The 16,348-nt window shown below is 37.8% G+C and overlaps 1 protein-coding gene across 1 annotated transcript in view; it reads left to right on the top strand.

Moving 5' to 3' along the window:
• Positions 1-662: 662 nt before the first annotated feature.
• The window catches only part of LOC107592975 (angiopoietin-1-like), a 58,820-nt gene continuing 43,134 nt past the window's right edge, over positions 663-16,348 (top strand). Inside the window, exon 1 of the mRNA XM_016282558.1 lies at positions 663-1,375. Coding sequence (XP_016138044.1) covers positions 1,022-1,375 — 354 coding nt within the window. The 5' untranslated portion in view covers positions 663-1,021. The remainder of the gene's footprint in view (positions 1,376-16,348) is intronic.

The raw sequence follows: 16,348 nt of genomic DNA, 5'->3' as shown, positions 1-16,348 counted from the left end.
TACAATACATGAGACTCATGCACTGTATTCCAATCTTCTTTAGGCCATATATTACTTTTATATGAGATATGATATGATATTTCATATATTTGTATCAAAATCAGGTGTTTTATTCTCGCAAAATACCTTGACAGCCATGGTCATCAATCACTTTTATTTAAGTGCAGCTTGGACTTTCTGCTGAACATCTCTTTTTGTGTTCCACAGCATGAAGAAGGTCATATGGATATGTATGGAGACATGAGAATTAGTAAATTATGCCAGAATTTTAACTTTTGTGTGAACTCTGCTTTCTTTTATGTGAAAAAATGTACAGTATATAGTGAAATGTCATCAGGTGGATGTGTCCGTGTGTGTACAGTACGTTACTGAATGTTCTGTATTCTGGAGGCAGGACTACTACATAAACATAGGGTCAGAAAGCTTGTAAAATGATCCTCAAGCACTGAGAACATCCTCTTCGCTGGGGTCCCGCTATGCTTCACTTTCCTTTTCCCTCTCTCTCCCTCTCTCTCTCTCTCTCTCTCACACACACACACACATATGCACACACATTCCTCTCCAGTCACTGCGAGGGGCAGGCTCAGAGCATGCTAGAAGCCCAGAGCAAAGTCATTCAGTTGCACGGTCATACACAGAGGAAACATAGAGAGAGAGAAAGAGAGAGAGAGAGCGCCAGGGCAGGTCTGACAACACTCCAGACTACATCTTCATGGACGCTGTCTTGCTTTCCTCATAACTGCACAGCTGCATTTCACATGCACTTCCAGCCACAGTTTCTCAAGACTTCAGTTTTTCCCCAGAAGACCAACTTGATATAAAGGCAGGAAGTGTATTGTGAGCGGGTGACAGGATCAATAATGACCTCCAGGCAACAGTCCAGTCCGGACGTGATCACCACGTGCCCCAGGTCATCCATACATCTCAGCTCATACTGATTCCACCTGACTTTGGACTAAAGGAACCGACAGCACCCCTTAAACAAATTTTGAAATTCGTGACCTCACCCTCCCCTCCAGCCATGTGGTGGGGTTGGTTTGTGTGCCGCTGCTTGTCCCTGGCAGCGCTGCTGGTGGTAGCAGACTGTGGAGGGGCTGAGCAAAGAAGAGGAGCAGAAGAAGGACTCAGAAGCTCCACGGCAAAAGCCAACAGCAGCAGCGGTCGAAAATATCACCGGATCCAACACGGACAGTGTAGCTACACTTTTATCCTTCCGGAGGGTGATGGAGGCTCTTGTCGAGAGTTTAAAGCGGGCACGCCGTACAATGCCAACGCACTTCAGCGGGACGCACCTCAACCTGAAGCGGACTTCTCCAACCAGAAGATCCAGCAGCTGGAGCATGTCATGGAGAACTATACGCAATGGTTACAAAAGGTGAGTTCTTTTAAGTTGCACAATGGATGATCGCACAATTATCGCAATTTCTGTATACAAAATTATGTAGTAGTTTGCGTAAGCTGAGAGGAGCGAATGCACAGCTGTTCTTCAATAGAGTCAGTAGAGCAGCGGAGAGGAGAGATAACAGTGTTTTTAAAGTCTGAAGTGCAAAGTTTGGTGTGTGAAAACTAATACTTGGATGTGCATGTCACAGCTGTTTATGAGTCTAAACTCGACAGGGATCAGCACTGTTCTTGACGCTGAGCACTTCGGCTGTCCGGTTGTCATCTAAAACTGTTTAGACAGCAGTGAAACTTCTCAGATGTTTTTTTTTTTTCTGAACTGCGTTCTTGGTTGATGTTCAGATGCCAGATTGTAAGGACGTGTTTTATGGTCACTGCACTACGAGTTTTGCAACAAGGCAGAGTACGAGCTTTACAATAACAGACCTGTCTTATTAAAAGCATTACCTTGGCCACTTTAGCTGTCAGAAACGTGATTTACATCAACACAGATTGCTCTGTTCAGCCGCTGTCTACGACGTAACCACCTGGCAGGGGAGTCTCACTCGAGCAGCGTCTGGCTGATTTCGCAGATGTTCAGGTGGACTCCACACGTTGTGCTGATACCGGGTTGTCAGTCACCCAGATGGTAGTCGGGTGCGCTGTCTCTTTAATGACAGGAAGTCAGGCAGACCCCCGGGAGTGCTTGAAGGAAGAGCGAGGAGGGTTTCTAAAAGCATAAGCTTGTTCCCTGTGCATCACTCCCTGTACAAGCTGCTATAGATGATTTGAGAGTTTTTTTTAGTTGTAACCTTTAAGCAAAGTTGATGGGAATTCAATTTATGTTGCAGAAAAAAATATTTTCACACAATTTCTTTTGTTTTATTTGATTAAAACATAATATTTACTAAATGTCCAAAATTCTAACAACATAAAAATATGGCAAGGGTTTCATTTAATTATTTTATTAAAACGAATATTAAATATTTATATAAGTAAGACATGAAAAGGATAAAAAAGAAGAATTTTTCATTAGTGATCTCAGACATTTGGACCTCAGTGTATATAGATATTATTTAAATGTCATTTGTTTAGCTAGGTGCATGCATTTGTAATTTTATTCATTTCTACAGTGTATAATAGAAAAATGCTTATGATCATTTAAATGACTACGCAATTAAATTTTTATTTAGCTATAATTATAATTATACTTCAGTTATAATGGTTGTACTATACTGGTCAGTCACCAAGTAGTTAATGATAATTGCTTCTCAAAAAGAAACGCCTACAGAAACAACCAAAGGGTACTTGGCATGGAAAACGAATCTAACATTGACTTTGTCACTTTCATTAGACAAACAAACCATATCTATTAAAAACACGCTCTTATTTATCAATATTGTGAACTTGGTGAGTAATCTAAGATTAATTATTTGAATCTTAGATTACTCATCAATATTGGGATCTTGGTGAGTAGTCTAAGATTAATTATTTGAATCTTTCTGTTTATTTTCATAAAACACGACTTGAACTTTTAACATATATGATGGATTACATTATGAGAATATCCTTTAGATTGCTCAAACTCAGTTTTCTTTCTTTCTTTCTATTTTCTCAAGTATAATGTACACTGAATGTAAACTAGTTGGTTCCATAGTGTAACCTGTTTCATGCTCGGTTCGTTTTGGTTGAATAGATGTGATGACTCAATGTTGTGTAATGGGTGGCCCCTGTCTGTTTAAAAAAAATAAATAAATAATAAAAATTATGTTTTTGAGTAAAGGTCATGGCTGCAACATGCACAGCATTCTAACTGATCTAAAGAGTTCCTTCCAGTCGGTCAAATCCCACTTGCTTTTCTTGGCATTTCCATTCTCGTCTTCATTTTGCAACGCTGTCCAACTTAATTATCCTGATGGATATAAAACAGCTATAGATTACTATTTGCAGACACTCATATGATTTTCCCAAAAAGACTCATGGCTGTATTCGATCAAAAGGGTGCTTCTACTAAATACTGAGCAAAGGGTCTGAATATTTAGGACCATGTGATATTTCAGTTTTTCTTTTTTAATAAATCTGCAAAAATGTCAACAATTCTGTGTTTTTCTGTCAATATGGGGTGCTGTGTGTACATTAATGAGGAAAAAAAAATTAACTTAAATGATTTTAGCAAATGGCTGCAATATAACAAAGAGTGAAAAATTTAAGGGGGTCTGAATACTTTCCGTACCCACTGTATTTTTAAAGGGGTGGGGAATCTTGTTTGGCTCCATTTTAGAAAAAGTCGGCTGAAATAATATTATGGTGCAATGGTTAAAAACAAAAGAATGAAAGAAAGAAAAATAAAAGCCTTTTTACCAGGACATGCATGCTATCAAAAGACGTACTACATTTCAGTATGTCAAGTTCATAAAAAAAGCTTTTTGGCAGGGCATGCAGTCTGAATTCTATATCAGTTAGTAAGTGGTTTATCATAAAATATAGTGAAAGGGGTATCTGCTAACATTAGTAATGTCACTTTCTTTTACTCACTGATAGTCAGACTGAGACTTTAAACAGGAAAAAGTGTACCTTACTTCAGTTCGACGATGTTAATAGATCTTGACAGGGAATGTTGTCTTGTTCAGTAGCTCTACTTAGAGAATTAAGTCATATTTTTTGTATTTGAAATGTAACAGGACGGATAGCACAAGAAAGCTTGTTTTAGTGGAATGATCTATGAGGCACAGGCCTAATTCAGGCTAATTGTGCTAAAGGCACATGAGGATGCAGTTAACATATTTCATCAGACAGAAGATGAAGTGTCCTGTGCTGGTCTATCTGTCTTAATCAAGTGAGCCGTGACTGTGGAGTAATTCTTAATACCACTCAAGCCGTAGGCTGATGAAAGTCTGCAGATAGTGATGGTCTGTTGTCGGAGGTGCGGAGGGGTCTGTGTGGGGTCAATATACGTTCACTGTGGAATTCTGCTGTGCCGGGGGAAGAGCGTATCCCGATAACATTCTTGTCCAGTCAAAGGTGGCTTCTGTTTGTCCAAAGGTTATCCCAGAAGCAGGCATGGTCCAAAGAGGGAGACTTTTGTGGATTGCCTGTGATCTTTTATCATTTGTTGCAGAAACGGACCACTTGTGGATATAGCTAGCTAACCTCTGCTAATCTCAAATGCTTAAACTATCAGCTGTTTAATGAAGGGATGCTTTTAACCATGAGAGTAGGGCAAAGAAAGGTATTATCCAGTTTCTTGGATATCTAATCACAATTTTAAGTGATAGTTCATAATTTACTCAACCTCATGTCGTTCCAATCCATTATGGCTTTAATTTTTCTGTGGAACACAATGTGCTGTCTGTTTGTTTTCCTATAATCAAAGTAAAATGGGTCCATTTAAAAAAAAAAGAAATTAATATTTTAATGCAGCAATGATGCATTAGTCTGTCAGTAGGGCCTGAGGTCCATTTTTGGCAAAGCTCAAGCTTCTGCCATGTCACATGTGGAAGCCGTCAGGGGACTGGAAGCGATAGATCTTCACACTCTATGTTCAAAGAAAACTTTTTCCGAGCTCATGTTTCTGAGGATAGTGCGTCTTGCCAAGGAGCACTTTAGACTTAAAAGCACATATTCGAACCCTGGCCCTGTGAAATTCCCATTGTTCTGCTCGACCCTCAGTTTGGATATTGGTGACTAGAGTGAAACGGGAAGGTTAAGCCTGGCGCTCAATAGGGTTTCCTTCATGGAGGGTATTCATGAAGACTGTAGACCCTCACTCGGCCACACAGCATGTCTAAAAAGCCAAAGCAGGACTGAGCTATTTTAGGGGTGATCTCCTTTGTATCAGAGTTTGTTTTGCTTATAGAAGCAGCCAAAAGCAACAAACTGGATGGAGCAGAGTAAACGTTCACTTAAACGACTAAAAAGCTCTTCCTTCCTGTTTCATATCTTTTACACGCACCAGGAAAGTGCCACGTTTATCTGAGCACCACAGAGAGATATTACTGCTCCAAATGTAATATTTGTGAGAGGTGAAAGCAAAATGGGGCAAATTAAAACAAAAAAGAGTACACTGCTGTCCACCATTTCTTAAAAATGTTTTTAAACGAATTTGAAAACTACAGCCAGCACTGTTATTTTTCTCCTAGCATTTTTCAATTGTTTTTTTGATATGTCATGCTGCTTTTTTGAAGTAATTTTCCCCAAATGTATTTCATCAGGGTCGTTAGGCTAACTCAGCCATGTCTGTTTGATAAAGGGCAGAGAAAGCCCCCTGAAATCTATACCCTAAACCCAAATGAATTGGCCACTTAATGTCTTCCTAATTTTGTAAATGGACCTAACTCTCAATGGCCGCTTAATGTATTTATGAGGTCAAATTTCCATCGGTGACTTTAATAAATCTCCCTCTGGTGCACACTCGCTTTAGGATTAATGTGAATTTAATTGTCCTTTTATTTATGTTAGTTGTTTTGGGATTTTGATTTTCCAAAAATGGCCTCAGACTAAAAGTTAATGTGTCCTGAATAAAAATGAGAATATTTTGTTATATCTTTTGGCATTAGTGTTGCCCTAGATTATTTTCTTTGGAAAATGGTGTTACTGTTGGCATTACAAATACCGCTTTTTTATTAATTTTTTTTTTTTAATTGTTTAGGACAAGAAATAGATATGGACATTTTTCAAACCTGAGCTTTTCCCACGATATATGTGAGAGTATGTGAGTTTCTTTCTTTGTGTGATTAACATAGGTTATTCTTGGGTCTTTTTTCTTCAATTGGCTTGTTACAGTTTTTTTTTTCAGTATTTGATATCCAGTGTAATTAATAACATTTTGAAACAGTACAAGCGTGCCATTGATGAGGTTTAGCTCCGCATCTAGTTTAGATGAGTAATTCAACAGTTTGAATAATTTAGAATGAGAAAGTGTAAATAGGCCCATAATCCGTAAGGCAGATGAGAATTTCATAGCTTGACTAAATACACAAAGTATATCTATATATTTCCACTTATGTTTTACTCTCTCGTTCATTACAACCAGAACTGCGTGACATGAGAAAAGAAGGTCTCCGTAGGATGGGATTTCCTGCATGACCCATTACGTGCTACTTCTGAGTGGGGTCCCATTGCAGCTGTCCTAATGATGTTGCTTTAGTAATGACTGTCTTCAGTGCTCCCTGTTAGCCTGAGGTCTCAAGACCAATATTTCAGCTTATCTAGTGTTTAAATACATCAACGTTTCCATGAAATCAATTCAAAACATCAGATCAGTGGATGAAAGAGTGTTATGGATGACTCTTGGGCCAAACTGCAAAATTGTTGAACAAAGAGAGGCAGATAAGTAATGAGCAATAATGTGACCCTCCATGTGGGAAAAGGAAAGAGGACTGAGTCAAGAGAGAACAGGAAATCAAAAATGTGTGTGTGAGTAATTTTGTGGGACAGAGTATTTGGATGAATTATATTTTCTCTTATCATTCTCACATTAAGGTTTTTGTAACACTTGTGCTGTACCCGAGCCACAGGTCTTGCTTTTTATTAGACGCATCCCTGCCAGAACTCAGGGAGTAGTTTGTTTTATCAGTTTTCTTTTCTTTTTTACTTTTTTTACGTTTTTTTAATGTTCTGCACAATGGGGTGAAAGCGCACATTAAGTTAACCGACGCCAATCTTACATTCTGATCTCCATTAAAAAGATAAATTGGTCTGTAAGCTTAACCTATGTTTTCAACTGGTCTTAAACTGTCCCAGCTTCCAAGTGATGGTGCAAGACAGTTGCAGAATACTCGTCTTCAAACTTTTGGAGTTTTTAAAGGGATAGTTTAGCCAAAAATGAAATTCTGTCATTATCTGCTTATGTTCTAAACCTGTGTGAAGGAGAATTGAACTAGTAGTTCTTTCACGTGCGATTAGTCCATGAGAACATACTTTTAAGCTTAAAAGTTTTAATTTAAAAAAAAAGTGGTTCATATGACTTATTTGTTGTATTCCAAGTGTTCTGAAGTCATATGAAAGCATTGCGTGAGAAAAAGACTGACATTTAAGCTATAATGCGCAAATCAACCTGCCATGTTTGTTCAAGTGCGCTGTTAACCACTGTGACTGAATCATTTAGTTGAACTTGAAGATTGAATCAGTCCAACTCATGAATGAATCATTCAAATCTGTTTTGTGAAATGAACAAATTGATCTGACTCAAAAAAGGATCCAAGAGTCAGTCATCTCTACCTCTATAATCAACATATAAATAAGATATATTATTAACTGAAATTTCAGTCAGTTCCTGACACAAAGCTATCAAATGGCTTCATAAGAACCGAGATATAGAGCATAAGTCGTACGGACCACTTCACTGATACTTCAGGGGTATGTCCGTTTTGAAACTTGAAAGCTTCACTTATTCAGTGCATTTCCATGGAAAAAAAGCAAACAGCAGAATTCTTTTAATTTCTCTTTTTGTGTTCCAAAGAAGAAAGAAAGTCATACAGGTTTGTAACGGCATGAAGGCGATTAACTGATAACAGAATTTGTATTTTTGTTTGAACTAATCCTTTAAAGCATTCTGGTGGTACCTTTGCAGAGTAGCAGCATGTTTGGAGCTGTTTTCCATTAGAGGAGACTTTGTCGTCATGTCCTGATTTTCAATAACTGTTTTCTTAAATTTTAACGGAGGCACAAGAAACAATTGCGTGCTTCATACCTGAGCGGCATGTGGTTGGATATTATGTCTGCATTGCGGTTTAGCGGTTTTTGGCCACAAACTATGTGACACCCATAGCCCCTCACATCCCCCACTCCTACGCCCCTCTGTGATTCGTCTGAACCTTGCTCCAGCATCATGTTTGCCTTGTCTGGGCCCTCGTCCAGGCTTCTCACATTCCACCTCGTACCGGGGGTGTGGCTGTCAGGAAGGGCTGTGTATAATTGCTGAAGACGGCAATATAAGCCCCTCACCTCCTCCCTCACTCTCATCAATCTGAAAGCAACCTAAACCGGTGGTTAATAGTAGCGGGTCAAAGATCGTTCCACATTATGCCATCAGAGGTGGAAAACGGCTGCGGCTTCAATAAGTAGTATCTGTGTATAGTTTACATTCAATTACCCTTGTGATGGAAACACTTTAAAGTATTAACTGCACAGGTAAGGTCTTGATTCAGTCACAGTTAAAGTTCAGTGTATTTTAATTCCCTCTTGGGGTGAAAGATATTAGTGGCGATTTCTGCACCAAATGGAATTGCGAAGGTAATGATTTTCTTTTAAACAGGTTTACCGGGGGTGTGGCTGTCAGGAAGGGCTGTGTATAATTGCTGAAGACGGCAATATAAGCCCCTCACCTCCTCCCTCACTCTCATCAATCTGAAAGCAACCTAAACCGGTGGTTAATAGTAGCGGGTCAAAGATCGTTCCACATTATGCCATCAGAGGTGGAAAACGGCTGCGGCTTCAATAAGTAGTATCTGTGTATAATTTACATTCAATTACCCTTGTGATGGAAACACTTTAAAGTATTAACTGCACAGGTAAGGTCTTGATTCAGTCACAGTTAAAGTTCAGTGTATTTTAATTCCCTCTTGGGGTGAAAGATATTAGTGGCGATTTCTGCACCAAATGGAATTGCGAAGGTAATGATTTTCTTTTAAACAGGTTTTCCAAGCACTGCTGCAGCAAATGTCTCTCTAATTCAACATTGGTTGAGGTTAATAGAGACATCTCCAAGGTTTTTGATTGGCTGTCATCAGGGGATCAAGGATTGGCTGGTTAGCTTTGTCAGTTTGATACTGTTGACATGCAAAAATCCTATCCACCTTATTCAACAAAACCATTATATGGACTAAAACAGTACTCTATTTGATGTCTGATTTAAAAAAAATTACAATGTATTTAATTTTAATGAATATAATTTTTCATGAAAATGTTTATTTTTTGTAATTACATAGCTTCAGCAATGTGATTAAAATGTTAAAATTAAACATTTTCTCTTTTTTGTGTTTTCAGTTATTCTTTGGCTAGCAGGCTAACAGTATAGTCTACCCTCTTAGCATGGGTTCTTAACTGTTTTTTTTTATTTTTTTTATAATAGTAAAGATGTATAATGCTACAAAAGATTTATATTTGAAATAAATTCTCATCTTTTGAACTTTCTATTCACCAAAGATTCCTCAAGAAAAATATTGAAAATGAAAAATCCGTATATTAGAATGATTTCTGAAGGATCATGTGACACTGAAGACTTAAGTAATGGCTGCTGAAAATTCAAATATGCCATCACAGGAATAAATTACATTTTAAAATCTGTTTAATTATAAAATAGTTATTTTAAGTTGTAATAATATTTAACAATTATTACTGTTAAAAACAACATCTTAATTACCTCAAAGATTTGAACGGTAGTGTTAAATAATGTTAAATGACCATCTTTACTGACAGCCATTCAAAAGTACCCATGTGTTCAAGAACCAAAAATGTAATCATAGATGTTTTGGGAGGGCTCTTAGCTGTATGAAATACTGTAGATGGCAGCATTCAGGTTGGATGCTACTGCAACTCGTTTAATGCTAACACAGACTTTTTGGCTTAAAGGGTTAGTTCACCCAAAAATGAAAATTAGCCCATAAATTACTCACCCTCAATGCATCCTAGGTGTATATGACTTTCTTCTTTCAGACGAATCCAGTCGGAGTTATATAAACAATTGTCTTTTATCTTTCAAGCTGTTTAATGCCAGTCAGCGGGTGTTGCATTTCTTCAGTCCAAAAGAAGTGAAATAAAAAGCGCCCATCCATAAAAAACATATTTAAAACGTAATAATCACTTTAATCTAGCTTGCATACACAGAAGCAGCTCTGGGCGGATGACGTAGGACGTCGGGGTTGCGCATGCGCTGCTCAGAAGTGATGAATGCGGAAGCGCAGGGGAGAGATCAAAACAAAACAATGGTCACGAATTAGAAGTACAAAACGAGGATTTGTAAAGAAGAATGTCAGAGGATTTCAATGTAAGCCAAGAGGAGACTGGTTTTCCTTTGCTAAAGTAAGGAAACTTTGCTTCCTTTGCTCCTGTTAACAAACGTTGGTTTTCACGAGACTCACCGGCGCATGCGCAACACTGACCTCATACGTCATCCGCCCGGAGCTGCTTCCATGTACAACTGTTGGCGCAAGCTACATTAAAGTGATTATTACATTTTGAATATGGATATTGTTTTACAAAAACGCATCGATTCGCTACAGGAGGCCTTTGTTCACCCCCCAGAGCCATGTGAGACGGGCTTTTTTATGGATGGGCGCTTTTTATTTCACTTCTTTTGGACTGAAGCAATGCAACACCCGCTGACTGGCATTAAACAGCTTGAAAGAACAAAGACAATTTTAATATAACTCCGACTGGATTCGTCTGAAAGAAGAAAGTCATATACACCTAGGATGCATTGAGGGTGAGTAATTTATGAGTAATTACATTATTTTTGGGTGAACTAACCCTTTAACATCTGCAGTTTCTTTTCATTGATATATTCCTTTTTGCTGTTTATAGAACCTGGTATCAGAATCAGAATGAGTCGAATGAGAATGAGTATTTCATTGGTATCGATAGTAGAGACAATTTTCAGATTTATAGACCTCATGAATTCCGAGTTTGGGGCTTTTCCATCCATACCGATTGGTGTTGATGCCATCTCTATGCTGTTGGACTCAGACATTCAGTAGCTAATATCAAATCATGGTTCATGGTGGTAGATTAAAGCCTGTTGGATATTTAACAAAGGTGGATAACCTTTTTTAATATGCCCCACCCAAACTTGATGTTTCAATAGGAAATACATTAAAAAAAAAATAACTGCGCTAGTCAAGCCATTTCATGAGGTCTGTAATTAAACATAATATAAAACTAAAAGCACAGTGCAGATAAAGGAATATTAAAAGCATAGATGTCAACCATCGGGCATTGGCAGGAAGCCACATCGTGTTCCACACTCCCCTTAAAATGCTGAAAGAATGCACGAGGAGAGTGCATTACTGAGTGAAAAGTGTTTGTGAATGGATCTCTGGCTTGTGTCTATAAGATTGATCTTCTGCGTACAGTATGAATGATTTGACATGCATGTGTCATGTACAGATCTGTTCCTGTGCTCATTTGTTGAATACATACAACATGCACAGAGCCACACTAATAGTTGTTTAAGAGTTTGCAGGCTTGCATGGATAGATCTGGTTTAATCGTTTTCTCTTATACAAGTTATTTATGGTCTTGTCTACCAATGCAAAAGTCTTTCTTTTACTCCTCACACTTTCCTCCTGTCACTCTATTTTTGTATTCCTTTTTTCTTCCCTCTTCCCTCCCTCTGCTCGGCCACAAAACAACTTGCACAGACACAAAAGGGGCCTCTAAATTATACAGTGTTGAAGAGTGTGACAACACAATGCCACAAGTGAGGCAGCAAGTCCCCGTCTGTGCCGGGCTGCCCATATAGATTTTGGAAAGGATGTTAGAGCCTGTCATCTCTGGACTTTTTAAAGTCTTTCTATGTATGCAATGTATATGCATGCACAGTTTTATGCACTTTTACAGAAATGGGAAAAGAAGGGGAAATAGTATATTTATTGACATTTTAAATGCATTTTTTAAATGCTTTTTAAAACGTTTCCTCCATCTATTTTTGAAATAAAAAGCTCTGTGATTTTATATATATTGTAATTATGTGCATTATATACATTGTAATTATATAGTAAAAATATAAATATAATAGTATAATACTAATGAAAAATAAATATTTATTTATTTTTTACTTTATTCTGTTATTCAATACTACTAATGCTCGGTTTATTTATTTATTTCAGTCTTCATAATTATTGTTTCTGCTTAAAATAAATTCCAGCATGTTGTCTCTCTATGATTTACTCAGCTATGTCTGTCCTCGGATAATACAGCAGGGGACTGTCTGGTTTATTTTTATTTTTTGGTGATTAGCTTGGTCATGTTTGGAATTAAAAACAGACAACCAAGTTCAGCTGGTCTTCTTTCTCATTTGCCCAATACCTTGGCAGCCATATAAAACCTCATAGAGCTGCCAGTATACATTTCGTTAAAATGCTGTATTTTTCCTGGTTTGCCGTGTGATAAGTTGCAGTGAGCACATACATACAATATTTCCACAGCAAACACATGTTATAGGTCAAATACATCATGCCAAGCTCAACAAGGCAGATAAAATGGCAGTCAACCACATTGTACACAACACTGCTTGTCGTGTTGAGTTCTGCACTAGCTGTCTGTGTAATTTGCCACTGGGACAGTTCTTCTGTGTGCTTTGGAAATGTCTTTTTTTTTAAGTACCAGGACAGACGCGCCATGGCAACGGTGATGCATGCCTTACCCTTGCCCACTGTTTGGATTAAGGCAATCAGTTCCCCATGGCCAAATTTTGATGTGAGAAAGTGTTGTTCTGGCTGAGATGTGTCCAGACTACGTGCAAATGGGCCATGCAGGATGAAAGCTTGCAGTTGTAATTCCTTCATATAGTTAATTGACATTATTGTAACTGCGATTGACTAGAGGTTGACTTAAAAGCCTCCTGAAAGTAGGGCTGTAGTACTCGAGTCCGGACTCGGTCATTGGACTCGCCAAATGTTCTCGTTGGTCTCGACCGAGTCCAGCAGTATATGCTTTTCTTTCTCCTTCAAAACAAAACCGGATTTGCATGTCGTGCCTGAAAAAGTGTGGAAAACTATGGGAAGCCAAACAACCCAAATGTGGGACGAAACGGCGCGGTATTCAAGTGTTCGCGCCGCGCTGACCTGTCATAGGCGCTGCTCAATGGACCGAGCGGTACGACCGACTCGACAGCGCAGAGAGGACGTGTTTACTAGCGCCACCGAGCTGACAGCGCGGCGCGGATCAGTTACAAAAGCGCAGCGCGAACATTACTCTTCTTCTTCTTCATGTTTTAAGGCAGGTGGAATCCAAAGTTAAGGTGCATTACCGCCACCTACTGTGCAAACAATACTCTCCGAATTTTTTTTCCTGCACATAACATAATGAAGATCAGTATTAAGTTATTACATTTCTTTTGCTAACCTTTCTACTACATGTAAACAGTTGTACTTTGAAAAACTGCAAATATAAAATATATAAGACTTTAATAAATGTACAATACCATAGTCCTCTTGAGGAGCACACCCAGCTTCTAGTATATATATATATTTTATTTTGTACTTAGTTATTATTGTTGTTGTCGTCGTCAAGTTCTGTATTCAGCACAATATTGCCCATTTTAAATTTTAACTATTATTAAATAGCCCAGTATATATGGGAATTTTGTTGTCTCTAGTAAAGGGAACATTGTTATTTAACTTTAACATTGCAATTTTATATAATGGATACGGTTTGTAAGGCTTTTCTCTACACTCCAGATTAAATAAATAAATCAATTTTAATTAATTTAAAAAACTTACAAAAATTAGGGACAGTGTATATAAATTCAATATGATGTATTTTGAATTTTGCACTGCATTGTGTTTTAGGGTTTATCGGAAAACACATTCAGATTAACCATGATTTTATGACACTAACCTTTTAACCTACATTTGTAGTTGTGGTTTAAAAAAAATGACAATCAATCCATGGTTACTGCACTTTTACTATAGTAAAACCATTGTTAATTTCCGTATTTCCATAAGGGAAAATTTTTGTTTTTACATTTTACTCTTTTTTTCCAAGCATAATCACATGCTACAGTTACACAAATATCCTTAAATGTAAAATTTACTTAAATATGCCTTGATGAACGAAACCATAAAATATTTGAATTCTAAGGGGATAATGGAAGTTTCTGCTGTGAACGTGACTACTAAATATAGGCTATACGTGCTTCAAAGTAGCTAACACTACTGTTTACATGTAGTAATATGAAAGATAATAAGCAAAAGAAATGTAATAACTCATTGTTATGTGCAGGAAAAAACACGAACTTCTGCGGAGAGTAATGTTCGCACAGTAGGTGGCGGTAATACACCTTAACGTTGGATTCCACCTGCCTTAAAACATGAAGAAGAAGAAGAGTAATGTTCGCGCTGCGCTTTTGTAACTGATCCGCGCCGCGCTGTCAGCTCGGTGGCGCTAGTAAACACGTCCTCTCTGCGCTGTTGCTGTCGAGTCGCGAACACTTGAATACCACGCCGTTTCGTCCCACATTTGGGTTGTTTGGCTTCCCATACGCTCCCGTGGCGTCTGCCGTTGCTGAGCAACTATGACCTGCTATGACCATGAAGACGCGGAAGTTTCAGCAAAGGATAAATGGATTTGCAGCACTAAAAATCCCTTGCAGTAGCTCTGCTACTAAATGTATTTTAAAAAATGGCTATCCTTGTACAGTTATGATCAGCTTTTTCTCCGTCTTGGCTTAGCTTTCAATTTTGTTACGGGAAAGGATGAAGCTGATTGGTTGATTCTTGTCACATGACCCGCGGTGCACTTGCTGTGTTTTGAAAAGTTTAGATGTTTCTAATTTAATTTTCTACCTGTTAGATCATGTTTTATTAACGTCTACACCTACTTCCTTCTACAGCATTTATTGATATTAGTTAACTTTAATTTCAGCATTCACTAATGCATTATTCAAATGACAAGTTGTGTTTGTTAACATTAATGCACCGTGAACTAACATGAACAACCAATGAATGAACAACTGTATTTTTATTAAATGTTAACAAAGACAAAAATAAATAGTGTAATAAATATATTGTTAATTGTTTGTTCATGTTAGTTAATACATTAACTAATGTTAACAAATGACACCTTATTGTAAAGTGTTACCGACTCTTTTTATGAGGTTAGAAATAGGGCTGAAAGCAATTTTCATTGTCATTGCAGTATGAACATGTTATTTAGCAATGGGCACCGAAACATGCTATGAAATAGCAGAGTTGGTGGATTTAGGCGCCAGAGTGCAGAATTCAGCACTCAAGAAAACTCTGGCGTTTCAGCGATGACTCATCTGAATGCCTTTGATTGGCCATTGCATTAATAAACTCAATGGAATCGTATGTTATTGGTTGTAATGCTCACCGCTGTAAAAACAAACAAAAAATATTTAGTTTTATTTGTTGACCCTAATATGCAGAGTAAATTATTCATTTATTTATCACAAGTAGTCATCATTGCAAAAAAAAAAAAACTCCACTGTTATCACACATAGCAGAATTTCCTCATATCGTACAGGACTATTAGAAAAGGCAAAATCAATGCAAATCAATGGATATGTCTGCCATAATAGGATAGGTGTGTTAAGGCCAGTTGGAGTTAAACTCTGCAGGGCATTGGCCCTCCAGGATCTAGTTAGGAGACCCCAGTCCTACAGAGTTGTTACTTTGCACATGCTTTTTGATCATTACAAATAATAATGTAAAAAGATTTTCTTAGAATAGGAGATATGCTGTCTCTCGCATCACATACATTATCAATAGTTAAGTATGTGGTCTTGAAGAGGATCCTTTTTTTTCACTCATTTGGACTCGGTCTTGACTTTGACTTGAAACTTTTGGACTTGGACTTGACTTGGACTCGGTCTCGACTAGTCCTGGTCTTGGACTTATCTTGGACTCGACAAAGCTGGACTTGACTACAGCTCTACCTGAAAGCCTCGCCGGATTATATATGATGTTTTTATCAAATGCACCACATTCTGAATTTTATATAGGCATGGATATCCTTGAAAGGAAATTATTCTTTGGGAAGGTTCTCCTCAAAATAGACACCTCTCTCTAAACATTTTTGAGATAATATTCCTCAATGTCCCTGTGTGATTCCGTATGGGGTAGAACGTTTCCAAGGGGATTACCAGGCCATTGAAAGTCACATTCCTCCTGTGCAGCCTGGTCTCATGTTTATACGTAGGTATTACTACGTAACATTTACAAGCACACAACGTACATTTTTGTACGTTTTTATTCATGCTAAAACGTACAATTTAGACGTATTTCAA

Source organism: Sinocyclocheilus grahami, unplaced genomic scaffold (assembly GCF_001515645.1).
Source record: "Sinocyclocheilus grahami isolate Dianchi unplaced genomic scaffold, SAMN03320097.WGS_v1.1 scaffold161.1, whole genome shotgun sequence".
Classification (NCBI taxonomy): Eukaryota; Metazoa; Chordata; class Actinopteri; order Cypriniformes; family Cyprinidae; genus Sinocyclocheilus; species Sinocyclocheilus grahami.
The sequence above is the reverse complement of the archived record's forward strand: the minus strand, read 5'-3'. Positions and strand labels throughout refer to the sequence as shown.